This window comes from Oculina patagonica, chromosome 10, assembly GCF_052425735.1.
Source record: "Oculina patagonica isolate OP01 chromosome 10, crgOcupat, whole genome shotgun sequence".
NCBI lineage: Eukaryota > Metazoa > Cnidaria > Anthozoa > Scleractinia > Oculinidae > Oculina > Oculina patagonica.
The window spans coordinates 14,718,343-14,743,857 of NC_135767.1; the positions used below are offsets into that span (position 1 = coordinate 14,718,343).

Sequence of the window (25,515 nt, forward strand, 5' to 3'; positions counted from 1 at the left end):
ACAATGAGCAAGGGAAAGTTTGTGAAGTGTTTGGATTAAAAAATGAAATTAGCAACCCATTAACGCTTGAAACTACTTGTTTCAGAAGAAGAACAGGTCTTCGTGAATTTAGCCTGCGTAGCAGGCGTCTGTGTATATTTTACCTCGCGTGGCTCTCTCGCGCCTTTCGCGTTTCTCCCATACGCGCGCTAGAAACTATACGTCGCCTGCTAGGCAGGCTATCGTGAATCTTCCAACTGGAATATTGTGGTCGTCGTTTTGCCGCTAGTATAATTGAATCGTCCCGTATCGTCGCTGATCTAAGTGCATTAGCACTGAATATCGATACAGTGGAACCGAGTAAAGACAACTAAAGAAATATTGAAAACAGCGGCTATTCTGTCGTGCACGGATCACAAGAATTTTAAAGAATCTTGGATATTTCCGATAGGTGAGATAAGATTCTTCAATTCGTTACGAACATTTGCCGTTGACAAAACACGTTTAATACTTGTTTTGTCGTTATGGTTTGTTTTATTGCATACTGCCGCTGGGGATCGTAGAAAAAGTCATAAAATCGATTGTGAATATCAATTCCTAAAAAAAAGTCGAACTACTCAAATTTTGAGTGCATTGGGTTTATGCAGCACTGTTTTCGTAGGCCACCGAAACGATGTCCCACTCCTCAGTTAAATTCCGTTACACTGTAGCGTCGGGATTTACGTCAACAATATGATCGCGTGATGGAAAAATTTAAAATTTTACAAAGTTCTGCGCGCGCGCACTTAATCGTCTACAAGTGTGACGCGCGTGACCACTTGCTTCGCAAGTCATTTGACGCCATTTCCGGTTTCTCACTGCCGTCCTCGTCAGAACAAGGGTTTTCAAGTTCTCAGGAAAACGTGAGTATTTTTATCCACTTATTTTCATCTAACCTTTTTGTTTTTTCGACTGAACGATAGAAACCGATCATATTTTTAGTTACCAACTCTTTTTTATATTGAAACAACATTTTTCAAACGAAAATGAAGCGTATTTGTAAACGCAAATTACGAAGCGCTCAGACTGTGGAAATTTAATTATCCTTCTTTCTTAGTTAAAAAGCTCTCATTTTACAGTTTACGGCAGTTTCTGTCTCATTACATCGTCCGAATAAAAAACCTGGTGTAAAGTTATTTTTTCTTGTCTTTGAGAGTTGTTTTCATTTCTTCCCAAGTGTGGGCTACACGTTTTTTTGTAAACAAACTTTGAAATGTAAATCACATTTGTGTGAGTTATGGCGTAATACTCGTCGAAAATAATACAATAATGTGCGTTTCACACTGCAGTACAGACGAAATCCCGATCAGAAAGACCATTGCATGTGTAGAAAATAGCCTCTAATCTTCATTTTCATATAAAACAAAAATTTGACCTTGTTTGTTTCTCCACATCAATCTTAACAGAAAGATGGATTGGACAACAGAGTGTGATCTTCTTCTTTTACAAGAGATAGTAGTTTCAGAGCCGTACCGGTTCAAGTCTTCAACACGAGAAAGGGGAAAAGTTCGGGACGAAATTCTTGAAAGGCTGAATGCCGCTGAGTTATTCCAAAATCGACTCGGAAATAAAAGAGCCGTTCGAGACAGATACACCTTATTAGCAAAGAAATTCAAGAAGAAAATGGCGGAGGAGGAAAGAGCAAGCGGAGTATCACCCGAGATGTCTGAACAGGACAAGCTGCTTGAGCAGATAGTTGAACGTTTTGAGGAAAGCGACCGGGAGGCTGATGAGAATGCCCAGCAAGGCGACAAAAACAAGGAAAATGACCGGAAAAAAGCTGAGGAAATGAGAAAGCGCTCAATGGAAAAACTGGGAGAGACAAGGAAACGACAGGCAGAGGAGGGTGGCAAAGTGACACCAAGAAAAAGAGCCTCTGGGTCAGAAACTCTCGTTTACCTTCGAGAAAAGGCCGAAAGAGAGTTCGACCTGCGAAAGCAAGAACTGCAGGTCAAGAAGGATGAACAATCTGCTCAAACCCAAATGTTTCAGTTCATGCAGCAACAGCTGCAGCATCAGCAACAGCAACAGCAACAGCAAGTTCAAGTACAACAGCAGCAGCAGCAGCTGCAAAATCAACTGCTTATGACACTAATTGACAAAATAAATAAATAAGTGTCCACCTTTAAACATGGAATTTGGTTTAACCTTTCCTAATTGGTTCAAGTTACGTCTGATTGCCATTTGAACAGACATTGTTTCTGGTTATGTATTTGAAGGCTTAAAAAGTAATACATCTGTAAAGGTTTTTCAAAGTGTCAAAAGTGTTTTCATGACAATAATTTCTGGATTTAGGCACATTAAAGACTTATTATATATTGTTTTAGGACAAGTCCACACTTCAGTTACATTTATCTGTACACAGACATGAAAGGCTTCTGTATATTATGATCAATTTATTAAACACATATTTTTACATATTTCCCTTATAAACACTTGGGGAAAAGGGGAAAATGGGGAAAAGTTAAAATATGAGACTAAAATACCCTTTAGGCAGGAAGTCAGGCCCGGGTCTTCTTTACGAAAAGGGAAAGGTGACAGGCCTAGAGAAACTGTAAAATCAATATTTCAGGCAGAGAATTCATTTTATAATCCACTTTTGGTTTTAAGAATTAAATCTCTACCAAAAACACCTTACTTCACCAGTTCATGGGAATGTCACCTCAGCAACTACACATATGCTAAGATTAACTTAGTAAAATTTTACAAATCATCTTGTACTGCCAATACAGAAATTGATGCAAGTTTATTGTTTATAACCAAGCCTACAAGTGACAGCCTATGCCTACTGGTGTAGCAATAGAGAAAAAATGATAGGCTCACTTGAACGATAGGGTTTTGGGATCTTTTTACAAGTGCTCAAAACTATAACTGGTACCTAATTTTCAGCCTACAAAGTAATTTTCAAAAGACAATGTAGACAAAAAAAAGCTTTCTGACCCTTTTTGTGCAGGGACGGCGGAGCATTTTTCCCGGGGGGGGGGGGGGGCTGACTAGTGACTTGAAGTGGGGGGGCTTAAGAGACTCTTCTCTTAGTAAAGCTTTATTTTTTCGGAAAAAGTGGGGGGGCTAAAGCTAAAGCCCCCCCCCCGGCTCCGCCGTCCCTGTTGTATATTTTTTTTAATTAGAAACAAAAAAGCATAATTTGTGGTCCAAGAAAATAATCATACCGCCCCCCCCCCCCCTGCCACAGAAAGGGTTCAAAATTCCTGGGGTGGGGGTTTTCAAAATCCAAAAACTTTAAAAGAAAATGTAGGAAGCTTACATGGAATTTCCAAGGGGGTGTGTGTGGGGGGGGGGGGGCTTGGAAAAAATCCATTTTTATTTCCCAATTCGAATCCACCAACCAGCAAACAAAATGTTAGACCAACTTTTTGGAATTAAATTAGGGGAAACTTCAACCCTCCAAGCTAAGACCATTTTAGCTGGTGATATAATTGGAGCCGGAGTTGCCAGCCTGGCAACTAAAATTGAGAACAAATTAAGGATTGAAAAATGAGCTTATTTTAGCGACTGAAATTTTTCACCGGCAACCAAACTTGAACAGTGGCCACTAAGGAAAAAAAAACTTGGAGGGTTGACCTTGAAATATTCCACATGCCCCATTTTCAACCTGCCCCCAGTGCATACACATTGTCTAGTGAGTGAATCGTTGCTTCATTTGGTAAAGCTCAAAAACAAAAATTATATCACTTTTATATAACACTAAGCAATCTCCAAACTTATTAAGCTCAACTGAATGCCAGGGGTAACTCCCACATGAAAGGAACAAGGATGTTTCTTTGTCTGGGGTGGAAGTGGAATCATAAATAATGAATCATATCAGCTTATTCATGAATCTTTGTGTTTAAAATTTGGGAATCATGAATAACAAGATGAATTAATGAATCATGAATAACAAATGAATGCTTCTATTGATCATTACTGTGAATATAAAATATAAAATTTAACCTTTTTTTAATTTTCTGAGGGAGCATTCCCCCAGACCCCCTCAAAAGGGCAACAACAACTACTGAGAATTTCACATTGGTTTCCAGCATATTATAAATTATGTGCACGAAGAGTCTCCATTTGAAAAAGAAGACTCTGCCAGCAGAGTACTGAAATGTGCAAACACCCTATGAACGAAAAGCAACAGAAACTGGCAACAAGTTATTTTGAAAACCGGATGAATAGAATGAAAACAAAAATCATGGAAAGCATGGAATAAAATTTTCTTCTTAGGAATCATGAATCATTAAGGCAAAACAAGACAAGAATCATGAATATTCAAAAAACCAATGATTCCCCTTCCACCACCGAATCTCAAACACCAACAGAAAAAAATTGTGGTTCATCCTTGACACAAAGTGCACCAAAATCCAGGATTTGCATCCTAAATAAGATGACAAGCATCCCAATCCAAATCCATATGGGTGTTCCTCAGGTACTGATTGAGTATAAATAAAATCTTAAATAAAATAATCCTCTAATGAGGGCGGTTCAACGCTGAAGAACGAGGAAGTTTCTGAACCATAAAGACATGTGTAGGCATTTCTTAATAAAGCACAAATAATATACATTTTGCCTACAGCACTAAGTCCAATTTTAAGATCTTTTTTAAAGTCTAGAAAAGAAAAGTATTGTAAAATGTCACCAAACACCCACTCTACTGCTGTTCTTACTTTACTCATTGATTCATTAAATAGTTGCTGCTGCGGTGTTAATGCGTGGCCTTTGAATGGTGCTTGAAGGTGAACTCTGAGTGGGTACGGCCGGGTCACCATACACACACAGTGGTTGGCCAGTTGGGGAAACACAGTGGGCTTCTAGCATTGGCAGCAGGCCAGACAATGCCAGCATCCCACTGTCGTGCCTTCGCCCCTCGACCGGGCCAAAAAGGTTCGCAATAAGACCATTGGGCGCAACAACACTCTGAAATTTTATGGCGTGGACCCTTTTATGTCCATTATTCAGCACCCTCTGATGTTCGCCTGGCCTCGAAACTGGTCTCACTGTCCCATCTATGAATCCCCAACAGTTATCAAGGGCGGCTCCTTTCCTATAGATCGATTGAGAAAATTCGACAAGGTCTGCTGGTGACAACCACGGTTGATTGAGACGAGAAAGCAAATGTCCAAACTGTACATGAAGTAAATCTGTCATTTCTGACACCACCATGCTCAATTGGGGAACAGGTCTTCCGAAACGCGGAACAAGGTCTTCGTATCTACATGGATACGCAAATCGACGTAAAAGCATACAAAGTGCTTCATCACTGTACACGAAAAAACGATTCGGGCAAGTGATTTTGTCTGGAAGATTTAAAACATCGAGTAAAGCGTATATATCATGTTTCAAGAAGCGAAATTCGCTTTTGCACTCGTCGTCGGAAAGACAGTCAAGATCAAATTTGTCGTATTTCCAGTACGGTATGTCTAGGTTTTTCGAAGTGTTCACGTCGTATAGCAACAGCAGTTCTTCATCTTCAATTAAATCCAAGTCATTGGCGAGTAAAAGTGCCTCTCTTGCTTCCCGGAATGTGGCCATTTCGACCTTGAGTCTTCTTCATGTCGTGTTGTGTTGCGTAAGGTGTCTAAGGTTTGTTTACGTTTCGGACGGCAACGCCATTGCTCGCGTGCTCAGCCCAGTCCTCGCGCGGTCTGATGTCGCCGTCCCCATTCAACAGTCCTGTTGCGTAAGGTCTCTATTATGAAACTAAGTTCTCACGCTAATTGTACAAAAATGGAAATGGACTCTCGTTAATCTAAACATCAGTATGATCGCGCAAGGTTCGCCATTACGATATGCATCTTTGGAAGCGTGGAAATGTGGAAATCTGGCAATGAACCCTTAATAGTTAATATGAAACAACCGTCTATCCCTGGAAGCGTGGAAATATGGCAATGAATACTTATTTGTGTAGACCATCTTTTGAAGTGTGGAAATCTTGAAATCTGGCGATATTTCTTATTAAACCTCAAGGACATGGGTTTTGTCTTAATAAATTCTAGGGGTGGGGTTTGTAGGCATGTCACTCAGTGTGTTGTGATTCGTGACTTTTTTAATGATGTCGTGAAGTTTTTACGTTTTTACGTTCGCCTTTAAGGACGTTCGCGCAAATTGTTTATGCGCATCCTTACTGCGCACGTAATTCATGTCGCGACGTCATGCCACGTCATGCATGAGCGCGCGCGCTGAGAAAACTTTCCAAACATTAAGGTGGGTAGCTGTTGCGTTAACTTCGCTTGCAGTTTCCTCTCTTAAACGGTCGGTGACCCCCACTTTTTTCGGGATATACCACCTTTAAGGTGGATTTCCACTGACGCGTAAATATTTACGTACGTAAAACGTGCGTAAAAAAAGATACGTAGGCAAATTTCCACTGTTGCGTAAAAAGTAATAAAAAGCGTTTCCTTTTTACGCGCGTTGAACGTGCGTAAATGCCCGCCATACTGAATTATCAAGTTGGTGAATAGAGTGCGTGATTGTCGGCCACATTGGAGAAGTGAAACAATAAGTTGTTTTTCCTTTGGGAAAAAATCATTAACATTTTTATGCAAATGTCTTGTTGTTTGACTCTTCCAACATGGCTGCCATGAAAACACTTTGTACCAAACGCTACAAAAATAAATGCGTGAATATGACCAAGAGGCATTTTATAAATACTTCCGAAAGACACCATCAAGTAAAAGAGGATTTGAGGCGACCTTCCCGGATTCCCGGCTCAAAGTCTACGTGAACTGACGCCAGGCGTTTTCTTTCACTACTGCGTTCGTGTAATTTGGTTCTGTAGCCAGTTCTATAGATTATTTCTTGAAATGTTAAGACTTTCTCGATGAGAAGTGTTTTTACATCTGAATGTTTTCCCAAGTAAATCGATGGGCGATTTAAAGCAAATGGTTTTCCACATGGTAAGTGGTGTCATGTGACGAAATCCAAAAGTATGATTGGGTAAATCGTTGCGTAACCGCAGACAGCTGCGAAAAAAGTTGAACTCGGCTCAACTTTTTTCAAAACCCCCAAAATCGCTACGCGCGTAAACGTGCGCGTCACGTGCGTAAATACCTGGAAAAAAGCGTGGCATTGGAAATTGGACAACGTAAATTTGACGCACGTAATCGCGCGCGTAAAATTTCATTTTACGTACGTTTTTATTTTTTTACGCGCGTTAACGTGCGTAAACAAAAACGCGACAGTGGAAATCCACCTTTACTGATAAATCTCTACTGATTGACAAAAAATGAGCGAAATTCCAATGTTGGAAGTTTGTTATTTTTTCATTTTCTCCCCTCGCGCGCGACCAAATCAGTCACATTTTCCAGCCTCGAGTTTTCGCAAATCCAATTCTTTAAGGCAAGATTTTCCTTAAGGTACTTCAAAAGCGAAATATATTTGTACAATAGACCCACTGAAATAAATTCAGGCAAAGAAAGTTAGCCTACATCAATTCATTTAAAATATTTTGTCGCCTGAAGCCGCTGAGGTCATATCGAGTGACGAAGCCGGAAATTTATCCAAATACGCGCCCTCTTTCGCTTATCGTATCTCGGAAACGAAGTCTTTGACCCCCACTTTTTTTTACATTTCTGATAAAAGTAACTGATAAACTAGCTCTGGTGAAATTTTAAGAAAAATTGCAATGTTGGAAGATTTTCGCGCGGACGTCCTTAAGCTGCCAAAGATGCTTACCTAGTTCAGTGTCATTCTTTCGCTTCTCGTTTCTGAAAGAAACCTGGTGGTTTCTCCATCTTGTATTGAATTCAGTTGATGTTACTCCTACATAAGTCTCGGTTTTATTATTGGACACAACAGTTGCTTGGTAGACAACTTCCTTTGTAAGGCATTCGCCTTCTAAAGGGCAATAATACTTCTTTCTACAGTTGCATGTCTTCACGGCCTGGTCTTGTGGCGATTGCGTGTCTTTCTTTAAGTTGGCTTTATTGTGACCATCGATAATCTGCTTAACGTTTGGCATGCAACTGTAGCCTTTATTATATTATTAGCTTAAATTATCGATGGTCAACGTGTGTATAAATTATCAGCACTGACTACGTTGATGTTCTAGATCTAAAAATAGACAAACTAAGAACAAAACAAGAAAAAGAAGTCGTTAGCCTGAAGCAAGAACCGGTTTTCAAAATGGAACGGTTAATTTCCACCAAATAGTTCCACTAATCAAAGTGGACTTCATTCGAGGGGTAGTATCTTTTGCTAGAAATTTTCCAGTGGGACCGAGCCGTTCTACATGATTTCCAACAACATTTTTTCGGAATTTTTAGATAAACAGAACCTATTAAGATAATCCTAATTGTCCTATTGTTCGCGTTCATGATATGCAATAAGGAAAAATAAGTATTACTGCTACATACGTATAGTATTAAAATACTCAGTTACTTGTGAACATTTGTGATCATTAAAATAACTCTGATTTACCTATCGATATATGTCTGATGATTGAGATACCTTGATCCACTACTGGCCACTACGAGTCCTGACTTGTGCGGCGTGCTGAATCCTTGTTGTAAAACTGGCGTACAAACAACGACCTCATGCACAGCCGGAACTTTCCTGTCTGTCGTTAGTCAACGGCGCGTACGCTGAGAACTCAGTTAATCCAAATCAGGAAAATACAGCAATACAAATCAGTTGATTGGCATTTTGTTCTGTTTACACAGCTTTTGAGGATTGTTTTGAATTTTTGCCACGTGTTTAGTGCGACCATAGCCTAGGAACGCAGACGTACGTATTTTCGCCTGTCGTTTCTCTCCGCCGGTGGAGAGAAACGACAGCCGGAACTACCTCTGCGTTCGCAGGCTCAATCCTCGGCGGACGCGACAAGAATGACGAGCACATGGTTTCAATAGTCACGTGACCCGCACAGGATAAGAGGAGGTATACCGGTAATAAGAATTAACTTAATGCAGATGGAAGACATGAAAATTATATATGATATGATAAATGCAAGTGCGGCCCTACTACTGAGAAAGCCTGAAAAAAAATTAAGGCTCTGAGCGGGATTCGAACCCACGACCTTTACGTTACAGGTGCAGAGAGCCACAGGATGTAGACGTGCTTCTCATGGCTCCGTTTCTCGGGTCAATATTTTAAACCAAAACGCCTATGGAACAAGTTCTTTCGTCTGTTAAGAGAAAAATTAGACTTTCGGACTCTTCAAGTAGCTCACAAGAAACTTCGCCGGCGGAAAAACGACTGAAAGCTAGACATCTCTCGTGTCTGCGCGGACGAAGACGAAGTAATGGCCGCCGAAGGACTCGCAGGCAAAATAGACCTAATATTGTCTAAACTGGAGAAACTAGACACGCTGGAAACGAAATTAGAAGAAGTATTCTCTACGATAAATAGCCTGAAAGCCTCTGTCACGAGTTTAGAGAAAGAAATTTCCGCGGTTAAAGAGAAGCAACGAAGCTCGAATAAGAAGATCAAAGATTTAGAAGAGAATGCCGAGTTCGTTAGCGGACAAGTTGAAGACCTAAACAGTACCGCACAGGAGGAAAAAGAAACGCGTTGCAAAGAAATCAAAGATGTTCGTAAAGAGCTGTTATATCTTGAGACTTACAGTAGAAGAGAGAACCTAAGTTCGATGGAATTCCAGAGCACCTTGTGGAAAACGAGCAAGGAAGAAGAATGGAAGACACAAAAGGCCAGTTAGTTGACCTTCTGGCAAACGTACTCGAAGTTGAAAATGCCAATGACATCGAATTTTAACGCGTTCACAGATTGGGGAAACAGCCGAGAAGTGACAACAGTGGAAGAACGATAATTGCAAGATTTTTGCGATACTCAGACCGGGAGAAAGTTCTAAAATGTGGGTATAAATTGAAAGACACGGACTACAAAATTTATGAAGATATCCCCAAGGAACTCTACGACCTTCGCAAAATTCAAATGAAGAAATTGAAAGAGGCAAGAAAGGAAGGAAAGAAAGCGTTTTTCAGTAAGTCTGAACCAGATAAACTCTTTATTGACGGAAAATATGTCAAAATGTAAGCTAAATTAATATTATTTTGCGGACATTACGGAATTCTTGTTTTGAGTCTAAGCTGGTTTTTTTTTTGCCACTTTGAATACTAATTATTTAAATCTAGGTGTAAGCACTCGTCTAAAGTAAAACAAAAGACCCGTGAAACGAACCAATTAGCTTTTGTATACCATCACAAAAAGGCTAGGCCTAGAGCGTTGATTGCTCAACAGTTAGTTTCTGGAGCGTGAGGTAAGGGTCAATCAAGGAGCTTTGGTTATCTTGCTCCTTAATTAATGTTATTGTTCTTTTGTTATGTGTTAGGTTATTTAGTGTGTTTTTATTCGTGTTAGTTAAAAAAATACGGGAATCAACAATTCATTAACTGTAATTGTAAAGTCAACAGGTTACTAAGCAATTATCATTGTATAATCAAAACAGTAATGTGCAATATTTAAAAAAAAAAAAACAATAGGGAAGATCTTTCTTTTACAAGCGGAATACATTTAAATTTAGATAATTGGCGAAACTCAAATTGCTAATGTAAAATTTAAATTAATATCACTGAATGCTCGAGGGATTCGGGACTTTCACAAGCGTGAAGCAATTTTCTCATGGATAAAAAAGCAGAAAGCTGACATCGCGTTCTTACAAGAAACATATAGCACCTCAGAGGTGGTCAATGAGTGGAAGTTTCAGTGGCATGGAGACATGTTCTATTCCCATGGTACAAATCGCAGTAAAGGTGTTCTAATATTGGTCAGTGATAAATTACAATTCGAATTAAGTCCGTCAACCAAGACAGTGAAGGCCGATATGTCCTGATTGAAGCATTAATTCAAGAATCGCCTTTCTTACTCCTAAATATATATTCTCCAAACAAAACATCGGAACAATGCACTTTCTTTGCAAATATTTTATCAATACTTAGTGGAACAGATTTCCATTCACAAAAACAGTTAATTATCGGAGGCGATTTTAATGTCCATTTGGATGCTGAGATGGACAATGAAGGCGGTCGGGTAGAAAAAAAAACTCAGTTAAAAATATTTCTGATATAAAATTAGAATATGATCTGGTGGATATCTGGCGGATAAGAAATCCTGACAAAAGACAATTTACTTGGAGGCAAAAAAGACCTCGGGTCCAGAGACGCCTTGATTATTGGCTAATTAGTGACTGTTTACAAGACTTCATAGAACACGCCGACATCATACCTTAAGCTTCCATTAAATCGGATCACTCCGCGATTACGCTACAAATAAATACCATAGAAGACAAAGTCCGTGGCCCTTCGCATTGGGTGTTTAACTCTAGTCTTCTGGAAGACGATACCTATATTGACTTTATCTGTTCTAGTCTTAAAGTTTGGTTGAAAGAGTTTCAAGATATTCATGATAAGCAGCTTCTTTGGGATCTGGTTATAAGACAAACCACAATTTCGTTTAGTAAAGAAAAGGCTAAAGAAAGACGAAATAGACTTGACGTGGTAGAGAGCAAACTTTTAAAGAAGGTGAACAGCTGTGTGCTATACACCCTACAGAGGAAAACATCGAAAGCTTAGAAAAGGATAAGATGGAATATGATTCAATGTACGATTACATCACGCAGGGAAGCATCATGCGATCAAAAGCTGCATGGTATGAGAAAGGGGAAAAAATAACAAGTTTTTTCTAAATCTTGAAAAGTCCAGAAAAGCAAAAAATTGTATAGGAAAATTAATTAACAAAGAAGGACAAGAAATAATAAATAGCAAGGCTATTATGTCTGAACTAAAGGATTTTTATAAAAATCTTTATGACGATAAGGACCAGGAAATCAGCTTCGACGAACTGCACAATTATACTAGAAATCTCAATACACCTAAATTATCAGATCACCAGCAGCTCCTTTGTGAAGCAAATTTATATGTAATATAAATGCCAATTTACATGTAATGTAAATTAAAGTTAATGTGACAACCATGAAAGGAGTTCAGAGAAGTCATAAGATCACTCTATTCAAATATGCAGATCTGTCACGCAATATGCTGCAAGACTATCACTCTTGCGTTACACTTCTAGAGTGTGATGCGCTATTCCCTGGCCAATCACATCGCCCCCTTTTCTATTATGTCAATCAAGGCCATGCGGTTTTATCTAGACTTGAGTAGTTTTACTTCAAATTCTCTGAGCTCCCTAGAAGAGTTTTCACAATAATTATTATTGCTGTGATATCCTTCGATTGTTTTTTGCTTCAACATCGCTCCATCAGTACTTTATGAGTTATCCTGGTATCTGCCCACGAACTACGTTCCGGTTTTACATATTTTATTCTGTCGTTCGAAGATAAATATGTGTACGATCTGTCGAAGGCCTCGCACTACTGAACAGGTATTCGGTCCAGCAACTGAGGAACTTGATATGCACACACAGAACGGATTGCCTCTACCGGAATATGGCTACTCTACCGACTCGGCTTCAAGGTCCTGTGGTCTCCAAACCGCGGCTAAAACCGACAGTACAGCAAAAGCATGAATCTCACAAAAACATTATTTGTATGGTGGAGACAACATGCCTTCCTTTGCCTGAGATTATTTAACGTGAATGAACGACTTATAAAGAACAAGACGATTTCTTCAACTAGAAAAAACTATTCTCTTGTCAAGCCGGAGAACAGTCAACAAGGGTCAAGGCCGTCGTGAATGTCTTTCAAGCCTCGTCTAGCGCTTTCTCTCTCGCCGAAAGTGGTCAGTAAAAAATTTGACAAGCAATCCGGATTTCCCTAGGGTGCATCTTGGCCAAGTGGAATCCAGGAGCTTGCTCAAAGCTAAGTATAAATATTTATAAGCTGATTCTATTTTGCGTTATATTAGACCGGCGTTAAGTGAGATTTCAATATGAAAACAAACGAAACTTAGAGCAATTTGCAGGCTGCCGTTTCCACCAGCCGTCGTAAAGCCTAAAGGGCTGGAAATTACAAGATACCGGTGGAATTCGCTATAATTTGTTATCTTCTGTAATGTTCGAAGTCATGTCTTAATACCTGAGTAGACGAGACCCTTTATAATTTGGCTGCTCAAAGTTGAGGAAGAGTGACATAAACTTAGCTTTGCTGGAGGCTAGGGTGGTGAATTCTCGTCCCTTGTCACTAAAGTCAAAATAGGACAAATAACTCAAAGCAACGAAAGTTCTCAGCTTATAGAATACTTTATGAAGATTCTGAAAATGTAAACAGTTTTTACATTTAATGCAAGACATTTGAGGTATTTAAAGGTGCCATTGTGACTGCCATTTTAACAAAAAATTGGTTATAACTCAAGGGGAAATTGAACAATTGTAGCAAGAATTTGATCCAAGACATACAGGGGCGTACCTGCCTTTACTAGCACTATAAATTGCCTAGGAACGCCCCTGACATAAAATACAATAACAGGACTTTTTACGGGAGTATGTCACAGGAAATATAAAAGTGAGAATTCTAGGATCAAAACATAAAATTTTGCTTTGTAGTGAATACATTACCTTGTTCATGCAAGAAGCATCGAACAACTCATGACATCCTCGAAATTCTAACCATTTCAAGCCTGCCAAGTTTAGTGGAACAAGGATAAATCCAACAGGAGCTACTCTATCTACAATGAATGCATGTCTGTGTCGCAAGTGTCTAAATTGTTCAAATACGCCTTATTTTGCCTGATTGATTCTTGTGCGAGTTCTGCCTTCCTGCCATGTTTCTCAGGTCAGCAATGTATAATTCCAGTGGTGAATAACAAACTTTTGCTCTGTATAAGGTCTTTCTTTCCGTTTTTCCCAGCACTCATTGAATTCGTGCTGTATCATTCAAAGGGAAACCATGAATTGGCATTTTAGTATTAACAGTCTTGTATTTATATATCTACTCCTTTACGTGTATGAAATGGCTAGGTCACACCTTACGGATGCCTTCCTGTACCATCACAAGGCAAGCTTTGACCTGAAATCCTCAAGGGAGTCAAAAGAGAGGTCGACCATGAAACACCTGGAGACGTTCGCTAAAAGCAGAGATCAAGTCCATGGACAAGAGTTGGTACCAGCTAGAGAGGGATGCACAGGACAGGATGCTATGACGAGGGACCGTTGATGGACTATATTCCTGAGAAGGAGTCGAGTGAAGAGCTACTACTACTTATTTACATGTTAACTTAAACCTATTTTATATTTGCGTGCTGTTCGTCTATGGGGAATACACTTCGTGTATTTGTGGGGATGAAGTGCTCTGTACCATTCGCCCTTTTGCCCCATAGCCTCACAGGGTCAGCTTTCCCCTTATAGTGCCCCCCCCCCCCCAGTGTTGCTGTTGTTGGTTGTTGTGATTGTTCCCAAGGGTCCTAGAAATTAGGACCCCAGGTTCTTGGGAACCAGGGCATGTGGTTGTGTTTGTTCCCAAGGGTCCTAGAGATTAGGACCCCAGGTTCTTGGGAACGTTCCCAAGGGTCCTAGAGATTAGGACCCCAGGTTCTTGGGAACCAGGGCATGTGGTTGTGTTTGTTCCCAAGGGTCCTAGAGATTAGGACCCCAGGTTCTTGGGAACTAGGGCTTCCTGAAAGGAAGGAGAGGATTCCAGTCTCTCGTTGCCAACCAACTAACCTGTGATACATGTACCCTGCATGATTCCTATTGATGATTCTGATTGGCAACTCGAGCACTTCATCCCTTATCCCTTTTCGCCCACTGAACTTGTTGTCTTGTTTTGACTTCATGGGTTGGGAACATTAATGCAAATTTATATGTAATATAAATGCCAATTTACATGTAATATAAATTAAAGTTAATGTGACAACCATGAAAGGAGTTCAGAGAAGTCATAAGATCACTCTATTCAAATATGCAGATCTGTCACGCAATATGCTGCAAGACTATCACTCTTGCGTTACATTCAAAGGTCAAATTCACTTCTAGAGTATGATGCGCTATTCCCTGGCCAATCACATCGCCCCCTTTCCTATTATGTCAATCAAGGCCATGCGGTTTTATCTAGACTTGAGTAGTTTTACTTCAAATTCTCTGAGCTCCCTAGAAGAGTTTTCACAATAATTCCCACCCACCCAACCCTCTTTGGTTCTTTTTTAGCTTAGTATTTGTAAAAATGTAGGCAATGTTCTAGTTCTACGCACATATCCGGCTATGTTGAGGGTGTTTATTATATTATTATTATTATTATTTTCAAACGTTAGCCATAGCTGTTGGACTAAAGAAGCAAGCCCGCATTTATAGACATTGTTATAATAATTATTATTTCCATTTTGTATGCTAACTTACGTTTAGAGCTGATGGACTTAAGCAGCATTCCTGCTTACAGAAACATTGGTTTTTATATTGTTACCATTTTGTATGCTAGCTCAGGCTTAGAGCTGTTGGACTTGAGCAATGTGTCTGCTTTTGAGATATTGATATACATGTAACCGTTAGCTTTAGAGTCGAGCTGGCATATACTAACTCGACCATTCTGTTATTCGATTACTGTCTCTTCTGAACTTCTTCAATAGCTTTAGACCATCTTAACTAAGCATTGTCTTTTCTTATAGTTAATAAACCACGGGAGGGGATGAAGTGCTCTGTACCATTCGCCCTTTTGCCTCATAGCCTCACAGGGTCAGCTTTCCCCTTATAGTGGGGCCCCCAGTGTTGCTGTTGTTGGTTGTTGTGTTTGTTCCCAAGGGTCCTAGAGATTAGGACCCAAGGTTCTTGGGAACTAGGGCTTCCTGAAAGGAACGAGAGGATTCCAGTCTCTCGTTGCCAACCAACTAACCTGTGATACATGTACCCTGCATGATTCCTATTGATGATTCTGATTGGCAACTCGAGCACTTCATCCCTTACCCCTTTTCTCCCACTGAACTTGTTGTCTTGTTTTGACTTCATGGGTTGGGAACATTAAAGGTCAGTTAACCTATGATGAGTGCTACAATGTTGTGGATCATTTAAAAAACAACAAATCTCCGGGTAACGATGGCCTAACAGCCGAATTTTACAAACAATTTTGGCCTATACTAGGGAACCTCCTTGTAGATTCCTTAAATGCGGCTTATGTAAATGGCAGACTATCAAACTCACAACGACAAGCAATCATTCGGCTTATCGAAAAAAAAGACAAAGACAGGAGACACATTGAAATTTGGAGACTTATACCCTTGCTAAATGTAGACTATAATATTGGCTCTAAAGCTCTAGCAACCAGGTTGGAAAAGCTTCTACCACACATTATTTATGCAAGTCAATGTACATATGTTAAAGGCAGGACTATTTTCGACGCAATTAGATCAATTAATGATGCCATGGAATATACCAAAATCTACAACATTCCCGGTTTAATGACCACTTTCGATTTTAAAAAAGCTTTCGATTCTTTAAATTGGCAGTATCTATGCAACACACTAGAAACTTTTAATTTTGGGGATTCCTTTGTCAGATGGGTCAAGGTTCTTTATTCCGATATCGCAAGCTGTGTAATGAACAATGGCTTTGCATCAGATCTTTTTGAAATTAAACGTGGGGTGCGACAAGGTGACACGTTGTCGCCTTACCTTTTTATTATCGGGCTTGAAGTTCTTAATCTTGCAATACGCCAAAACAAAGAAATCGAAGGTATTAAAGTGGGCAATGAAGAAGTAAAACTAACTCAGGTTTTTGCCGATGATCTTACTACTTTCGTAAAAAACACGAGATCCTTCTTTTCATTAAAGGAAGTTATCAATAAATTTGGATTTGTTTCTGGGTTGAAACTAAACAAAGAGAAAACGGAGGCATATTGGCTTGGCAGCCTACATAACTACCCAGAAGATCTAGACCTTGGAACAGACAAGGTCAACAAGCCAATAAAGATTCTAGGTATATATTTCACCTACGACTGGCAAAGATTCCAAGAACTCAATTTTGAAAAAAATATTCATTCCATAAAAAAATCTTTGACTACATGGCAATTGAGAAATTTAACTTTACTTGGAAGAATTCAAATCATCAAGACCTTCGCAATTCCAAAGTTCATGTTCCGAGCCTCTCAAATTCCCCTTACAAAAGAAATTATTAAAGAGATAAACTCCGTTCTTTTTAAGTGTGTATGGAAATCTGGAAGAGATAAAATAAAGCGCAAAACTCTGATCAGTGACTTCAAAAAGGGGGATTACGAATGCTCCATATAGAGACACTCATTAAAACACAAAGAATTATGTGCATGAAAAAAATATTCGGAGAACTATAACAGCACCTGGAAGGTGTTCCTAGATAATTACCTTTCCGATTTTGGAGGCTCCTTCTTACTGAAATGTAATTACGATGTGAAATATCTTCCAAAGTCATTTCCAAAGTTCTTGATAGAGAATGTCTGAATGAATGGGCAAATTACAAGGAAAAACTCATTTCCACTCCTGCGAACGCGTTAGATGAATTCATTTGGAACAACAAGTTAATTTGTGCAGACGGTAAACCGCTGTTTAGAAATAAAATAGTCAAGAAAGGTATAATCAAATTACGTGACTTGTTAAATGACACAGGTAAACTTAAGACTTGGAACGCATTACAGAACAAAAATATAACAATGGCCGAACACTTCCTTCTTATGAGTATTTTTGACACTATCCCGTTGGAATGGAAAGCTATTTTAAAACAACAATTACAAATAATTCGCGCCGACACGAACGATTCTGAAGACGTTGTTCGTTCCGACCACTTCGAAGGAGCTATTTTGGGATCTTGTGAAGAAGATAGAGGCTCTTCCGACATCAAAACGTAAATACGAAGAATCGTTTCCAACAACTGATTTGTCATGGGAAGATATTTATACCCTTCCTAGGAGCGTAACTTTCTATTCCAAAACTAGAGAATTCCAGTATAAGTTATTACACAGAATTGTGTTCACTAATAAAGCCCTCTATAAAAATGGGTCTAGTTTCTTCCTTCTTGTGCACGTTTTGTGGTAAATCTGAGGAATCCCTTGAGCATTTATTCATTCACTGTGAAATTACATCTGGCTTATGGATTTCAGTAAAGGAATGACTTCAAAACTACCTTTCTGTTGTTATTAATTTAAATGCTTAATTATAACATTTGGGTTTTTTAGAAAAGATCTTCCTTTACTAAATCATATCATCATCTTATGTAAGCAAGTAATTCTTCAATGTCGAAACGTTAATATAAAGCCATCACTTTTATTATTGAAAGCCAGGATAAAAATAACTTACGATTTAGAACTTGCCATAGCTAAACAAAACAAAAAGCTAAAAAATCATAACGAAAAATGGAAAGAGCTTCTCCCTTTTTTTCAACAGTAATAAGAAACTAATGTAGAGTTTATATTTTATATTTTGATGGAACTAATAGTTAGCTAGACACTTCTTGTATTTTTCGCATTTTCGTGTGTGTGTATGTTTTCCCTTTTTCTCCTTTGTTTTTTCTATAGACTAAATGTAAGTAGTGTAAGTTTTCTTTTTCTTCTATTCAACAAATTATAATTGTATTTTAGTAATGTAAGTAACTGTCCTGTCAGTAGTGTAAGTAATCTTTTTGTAAGTAGTCTTTTTTTTTTTTTCTGTAAGTAATGTAAGTAACTGTATCAATTGATTTGTAAATAAGCTTTTTCTTTTTTGTGTGTTGCAATTAAATAAAAATAAAATCAAAAAAACAAACAAACAAAAAAATATATTTGCGAGCAAATATTTTATTTGTGTTACGATAAACCGTCCGGACAGTATTTAGCTCGTTGTTCCTTTAAAAATGCTGCGTCTCAAATATGTAAACTTCAAACATTCACCACTATCGTATGGAAAATGGATAACAGAGAAGGAAGTGCAAAGAAACGATCGATAATGTTGATTTACGATCAATCTCGTCCACAGAGCCCGCTTTTCCTTTGGCCAGCAGCAAGCACGCGGACTTTGACCAAGTCCGGTATGTCGAGCACGTGCAGAGTGCTCCTTTTCGATTGTCAGCCAATCAGGTTTGAGCATAAATGACCGGAAGTCCGTGAATCGCGGACTTTCAATTCGGACTTGGCCAGAGTCTTCGTTGTTGATGCTGAGCGGGCTGTGGAGACAACATGGACAAAAAAGTGTAACTTCTCATAATTAAAAGAAAAAAAAATCAATATGATGAAAGATTTATTTTATCTTTTCTTTTAAACTTTCCTGTACTCATCAATAAGGATTTCTACAGTGATAAGTGTTCAAAATGAGATTCGGTCCAAATTTGGAACGTATGTTCACGTGACAGGCTCGTGAGAATAAGCAGAGGTTATGACAGGTGTTACAAACGTTTGCATAAGCGTAACACACCTTATTTTTACTCGCTTAGTTTCCTTTTTTGTGACACTTTCTTAGCTTTTCTCGCTATACTAAAGTAGGAGTTAGGCGTTTTGGTATTCTGAGAGAGTTTGATATTCTGAGAGAAAAAAAAAGATAGTGAAGGAAAATGTGAATAGAAACGGTGAAACTTTCCTGTACAGTTAACTGTTGTCGATAATTTTGCGTATACTTACGCAAATATTGGGAATCTCGTTGATTCTCACATGACAGGCGTGTCAGGCTAAACATTATTAATCCAGTCAAAATTTGCGTTTTAGATCGTGTAACTCTACATTGAATGGATGTTTGAAACTTTATGAGACCAAAGGAAAATAAAACACCTGACATGCTAACTCGTCAAATGAATATACTAATTGCACAAATCTTTTTTTTTATTTCATCTTTGGGATACATCGCAATCTTTTTTTTTTTTCAAGAACAACTCTTTTCTAAATCCAAAATCGAATTTAAACAACGTCACTTGTTGTGCTATTTATTGAGGCAAAGGGAGCGATGATGCTGTTATTGACTCAAGTAGAACCTTAAACGATTTCACACTAGTTGTTTTTATAATAATATCCCATTTTATATTCCCTGTTGTTGTATAGCGTTAGTAATCTGAAATGAAATTCTGGGCTTAGCTTAATTATTCTGGCCGTTACTGAGAGTTCATTTAAAGTAGTTTTTGCTGATCGTTAGAAACTCAAGTTACGCGAAGTAAATCCCTATCTACCTTGATTAAAACAAACCTTATACTAAATTAAAGATATCGCAGTTAGGTTTTTAAGATCGCAAAATAGATCAGTCTTTGAAATTCCTTCTTAATGTCTCTCTTAAAGATGGCGTAAGCTAAGGGGTTTACGGCAGAGTTTAAAACCAGAATAGGCACCTTGTATTGAAGATCGTTGCACTGTTTTTGATCGGTGAAAATGAGAACAAAGTTACAATGCAAGAATAAACCATTGCAAATAAGAAACAAGCAAATAACAATTGCCATCATTTTAACCGCAGACGTGTCCTGAGCTTTATGCAAAACCCAAATGATTAAAACGAATGTTTGGCTAATATTCGGGCAGATCTTGCGTGCTTGCAAACCACACGAAACATAGCAGTAAAACAAAAGATTACGATAGCACATGACAATACCTCAAAAACTAAATACAGCCAACCAAGAATTTTTAAGACAACTGGTGTTTTCGAGCGATAAAACCACCGCGATGACACAATAAAAACGATAAAAACAACTGGGATTGCCCAAGACAGGAAAATCATTTGCAAGACTCGGCGGCGCTTCATAAAAGTCAAATATGACAAAGGTTTCGCAAGTGCGATGTAGCGATCCAGTACTAAACTCCACAAGTTTGTGGCAGATGCGTAAACTAACAGCCCCCTTAGATAAGTTAATATCCAATGGCAGTGACCTGCCATCTTGCAAAAGAACAGCGAAGGAACTGCGCTCATCCCCACACAGAAATCAGCCACTGCCAATGAAACGATGAAGGCATTGGTTTTGGTGCGAAGCTGCCGTTTCCTGCAAACAACAAAGATAACAAATCCATTACCAGCTATCGTTAGGATGGAGAGGGACCAGCCGAGAATCCAGAACCAGGCTTCCATGTTGAAGCTTTTTTTACCTTGTTATTGTTGATGTAGATGACCAAAGGTGTTATTTCGTTGTGTTTATTTAAAGGTTACCTTACACCGTCTGGCATCAGGTTTTGTATACATAGTTCCGACTTTACATCCCGGGGGGCCCGGGCTTTACATATCGAAATGACATCTTATTGCAAGCGAGTTATTACTGTTGTGTAAATTCAGACCATGCTATGTTATTAGTTAGGTCAGCAAAAAGAATTTTCAAATTGTCTAATTTCGCTTTAAACAATAGGGCAATTTCTTCACATCAACATTGATAGATTTTTTTTTTCTTTTATCAGTCGAAATAAAATTTGTGAAATAATTTATACAATGCTGAAAGGTTAGTCGCTTTCTTATAAGTTTGATTGACACTTTGACATGACGACGGCTAACACTTTATTGGTTTTCGGTTCTTTTTTAATTTGTTCGTTTACTTAATTAATTACATTGCATTCTCCTTGTTTTCAATTTCTTTTATGTTCAATGCTATCTAATTTTGACTTCTGTTTGTTTTTTTTATCTTGTTACTTCTGCGATTGCGTGGCTTTAGTGGATGTCTAAAGAAATGCTAACCAGCGACCGTCGAGTTTCTCCTCGCCCCAGGTTGATTAAGGGAACACTTTGATGAATTCCTCGCGTAATGACCGACCGAGGAAACGTGCAGACATTTTGAATAGAACGATGACAACGAAGATTGCGTATATTGATCATTTTCGATCACTCAGAAGCTTAGAGTGGTCTGGGAAAGAGGTATTTGCTGAGTCCAAAAGCATTTTTTGGAATAGTAATCTTGACATTGTGTTTGGACTCAAAAAGTGTTCTCCTCTGTTTTCTAATCGCGTACCTTTCGGCATGTTTCTGTTTAATTTTGCAGTGATATCGAACTATTTTCCTCCACTGGCTGCATGTTGACTCTGTACCTTGGTCTTGTTGTATCTAGGCTCTACGGCAACCTACTTCACACTCCTCCTGTTTTAAGCACCTTTTCTATGAGCAACCAACCCAAGATTATCAGCATATTCGCCCAAAAGAACAAAATAAGGGCGTGGAATTGATTTATGTTTGTGTTTAAAATACATATGTTCGTTTGAAGATTTGTAGGAAAACAAAGAAAAAAACAACAACAACATCTGATAAGGTGCATTGAGGCTTTAATGTCGCATGGCGCGGAAAAGAGACAGCGAATTGGTTTTGTATACTATTGACTCCAGACAAGATAAGATTATTTCCCGCCAGTTGTTTTTAAAATTACTTTTTTGCATTTCCTGCTCGATATGTAGCGTTATTACTCTAAAGGTGCTATTATGTCATTTACTTTTCCTGCTCGTAGATTGATTTTAATTCAGTTTACACAGCTGAGGTTTAGGCATTTTCCAAAGTAAATGGTGAGCTTCCTTGATTAAAATTAACACTTTTAACATAATTTTTAAAAGACTTTTAACATAATTATTAAAACAAGTTTAACATAATTATTAAAAGAGGATTAAGCAAGTTACACGTTTTTCAAACCCCCAAAATAGCACACTGACCACACTCTTTGAAATTCCTTCCTTATGTCTCTTTTGAAGATGGCGTAAGCTACCGGGTTACCGGCAGAGTTTAAAAGCAGAATAGGCACCTTGTATTGGAGATCATTGCATGGCTTGTGATCGAAAATCAGCACAAAACTACAGCGGAAAAAATATTGCGTTGCACAGAAGAAACAAGCTTATAATTATTCCCATCATTTTAACCGCAGATTTCCTCTGAGGTTTAAGCAAAACTCGATGGTTAAAACGTAGCTGTTCGTTCAGGATGCGGGTAGACTTTTCGTGCTTGTAAACAACAGCTACCATCGTTGTAAAGCAGAAGATAACAATAGCACATTCAAGGATTTCAAGGCACAGAGACAATATACCAGACATTGTAATAATAACAGGTATTTTTAAGCTAAACCAGAGCGATGAGACAAGCATAAGTAAAGCAATTGGGATTGCCCAAGATAAGGAAATCATCTGAATAACACGGCGGCGCTTCATAAAAGTCAAGTACTTTAAGGGCTTCACAACGGCGATGTAACGATCCAGTACTAAACTACACAAGCTTCCCATGGATGCGAACACAAACATCCACCTTATATAGTCTATACCGTTGGAAAGGACACCTTTTGAGTTGCACCCTCTCGCCATCTCGCAGAAGAACAGCGTTGGAACAGCGCTCATCCCGACACAGAAATCAGCCACTGCTAATGAAACGACGAACGCGTTGGTTTTGGTGCGAAGCTGCCGTCTTCTACAAACAAGAAAAACGATAAATCCATTTCCAGTCATCGTCAGAATGGAAAGAAACCAGCCGATAATCCAAAACCATGCTTCCATTTCCCAGCTATACTGTAGATCTTTTTTTATGGAGTTGTTAAACGAAAATAGTGTTACCGCAAGAGTTTATTCAAAGCTTGCTTAGGCCGTCTGTTCGCAACCACTAGACTTCCTCAGTCTTGCTTTTGTTAAGAACTTTACTTATGTAAATGCATCTTACTAGATACAATTGCAAGCTGCTAATATTCTGAAAGGTAGCAATGACATGCAGCTGACTCATGAAGTGGTCTTAGCTTTGCGGTTCAAATTCGTCAATTTTTCTTATGGTGGCTGATAGGCTGAGAAGTATTCTTCATACTGAATTTTTTTAAGCAAAACATTTCTTGTTGTAAGTTTAAATAAGAGTGCTAAAAAAGCTTGCTTCTAAAAAAGTAGTCCCTGATAATAAAGATTTTTTTTTTGGTTGACGTTTTGAAATGACGAGTAGAGTAGAAAAAAAAAACTTTATGAAAAAGGTTGACAATCCTTGTTTGCCTATTTTTAATTAGGTGTCAGATTCGTACTTGCCTGCTATCATTAATTAAATAACAATCTATTTTTTTTCTTTTTTTGAATAAGTGAAGTGTATATGAAAGATTAGCCAGCGAACCACGCTTTCGTCCCTCTATCCCATGGGGGAGTCTGTGAAATTCCATTGGGAAGTGAACTGGCTTTAATCTTTTGAACGGCTGAAACACATTTTTGCCGTTCATCTTTCATTTTTTCGATCTTTACATTAGGATCCCATGCAGAGTGTAGAAAACTAGCAAAAATAAGTATCTGTCCTACATGCTAAAGGCTTAACTTTAAACCTTACCTGTTATCTTATTGGTTGAGGTTTTAGATTGGGACAGCGCGATAGGACAGATGATCCCTTTAATTTGTTGTTGACTTAAATACAAACTTACTCCAAAAAACTTAACATAGATGGTTTTTCTTCACTGCTATTTGCTCCACAACGATTATTTATCTGTCAATTTAGAAAACATTTAATGTTCTTAAAGTTATTACACTGTTTTGAGGATTACAAAGTGAAACCATCGTTTTAACTCCTTCTTAATGTCTCTTTTGAAGATGGCGTAAGCTAAAGGGTTTACAGCGGAGTTTAAAACCAGAAGGGGCACTTTAAATTGGTTATCATTGCATGGTGTGTTATCACTGAGAATATAAACAAAACTACAACGCAAAGCAATTCCGTAACTCACAAGAAATAAAGCAATAACAACTGCCATCATTTTCACTGCAGCTTTCTCCTGAGTTTTACCCAAAACGTGCTGGTTGAAACGTAACTGTTTTGCAAGTGTGCGGGTAGATCGATCGTGCTTCCAAACAACAAATGACATAGATGCAAAGCAGAAGATTATGACAACAAACGACAGTAACTCAAAAAACATACACACCCAACCAGAAATGGTATTTATAATAGGCTTTTTCAGACTAAGCCAGAGTGACGATACGAGCACAACAAAAGTTACTGGAGTTGCCCAAGATATTGATATAATTTGAACGACACGGCTGCGCTTCATAAAAGTCAAGTATTGTAAAGGTTTCACAACGGCCATGTAGCGATCAAGTACTAGGCTGCATAAGTTCGCCACCGATGCGTACGCGAACAGCCACCTTATGAAGTCAATGCCGTCAGCTAGTAGGCCTTGAGAGTTGCATCCACTCGACATCTCGCAGAAGAACTGTGAAGGGACTGAGCTCATCCCCATACAGAAATCAGCTACTGCTAATGAAACGACGAACGCGTTCGTTTTGGTGCGAAGCTTTCGTGTTCTGCAAACGAGGAAAACAATAAATCCATTTCCAGTCATCGTCAAAATGGCAAGTAACCAGCCGAGAATCCAAAACCATGCTTCCATGTTTTAGTAAGGTTTACTGGGTCGTTAAATATCAGAATCGGCTAATTAAAATAACGAAGTAGCGTTTTTTTCCGTGTTTGTAAAACCGAGGTTTCTGTTTTTAAACCATCTGGTCTCAACTAATTATATCCAGTGCTTCATTATGATTATTACGAAGATCAACTTTACTTATGCAAATGCATCTATGTGTGTTTGAGTTGCCTCTGTTATGCAAAACAGCAATGTCCGATCATTGGTTAGATAAATCACAAGCGTGGGGAAACTTTTGTTGTCGCTATTGATACGAAACGTTCCACGTGTGAAGTTTAAATAGTAATTGTAAAATAATTTTTTATACAGGAAACATTTGTCACCCCATAAAATTTCGTGCAACATTTTGACAATTCAATCTTGTCTCTTCAG

General features: G+C 38.5%; 2 protein-coding genes and 3 pseudogenes across 3 annotated transcripts; 1 reads left to right on the top strand and 4 right to left on the bottom strand.

Moving 5' to 3' along the window:
* Positions 1-149: 149 nt before the first annotated feature.
* Positions 150-2,628, top strand: LOC144628430 (uncharacterized). 2 transcript variants are annotated; one of them, XM_078486521.1, is made up of 2 exons: positions 150-430; positions 1,425-2,628. In XM_078486521.1, exon 2 carries the CDS (start codon positions 1,429-1,431, stop codon positions 2,131-2,133), a length of 705 nt encoding a protein of 234 aa, XP_078342647.1. In that variant the 5' UTR covers positions 150-430; positions 1,425-1,428; the 3' UTR covers positions 2,134-2,628. The 2 variants fall into 2 exon arrangements, with proteins under 2 accessions (XP_078342647.1, XP_078342646.1); XM_078486520.1 differs by lacking the exon at positions 150-430 and adding an exon at positions 779-881 and having other exon boundaries at positions 1,425-2,620.
* A 546-nt stretch (positions 2,629-3,174) lies between these two features.
* On the bottom strand, positions 3,175-5,598 carry LOC144629092 (uncharacterized; annotated as a pseudogene).
* A 14,071-nt stretch (positions 5,599-19,669) lies between these two features.
* LOC144628259 (histamine H2 receptor-like) lies at positions 19,670-20,962 on the bottom strand (annotated as a pseudogene).
* A 1,429-nt stretch (positions 20,963-22,391) lies between these two features.
* LOC144628249 (octopamine receptor beta-2R-like) lies at positions 22,392-23,311 on the bottom strand (annotated as a pseudogene).
* Positions 23,312-24,205: 894 nt separating this feature from the next.
* Positions 24,206-25,177, bottom strand: LOC144628932 (octopamine receptor beta-2R-like). The gene has a single exon (XM_078487055.1). It carries the CDS (start codon positions 25,111-25,113, stop codon positions 24,256-24,258), a length of 858 nt encoding a protein of 285 aa, XP_078343181.1. The 5' UTR covers positions 25,114-25,177; the 3' UTR covers positions 24,206-24,255.
* Between the last annotated feature and the right edge of the window lie 338 nt (positions 25,178-25,515).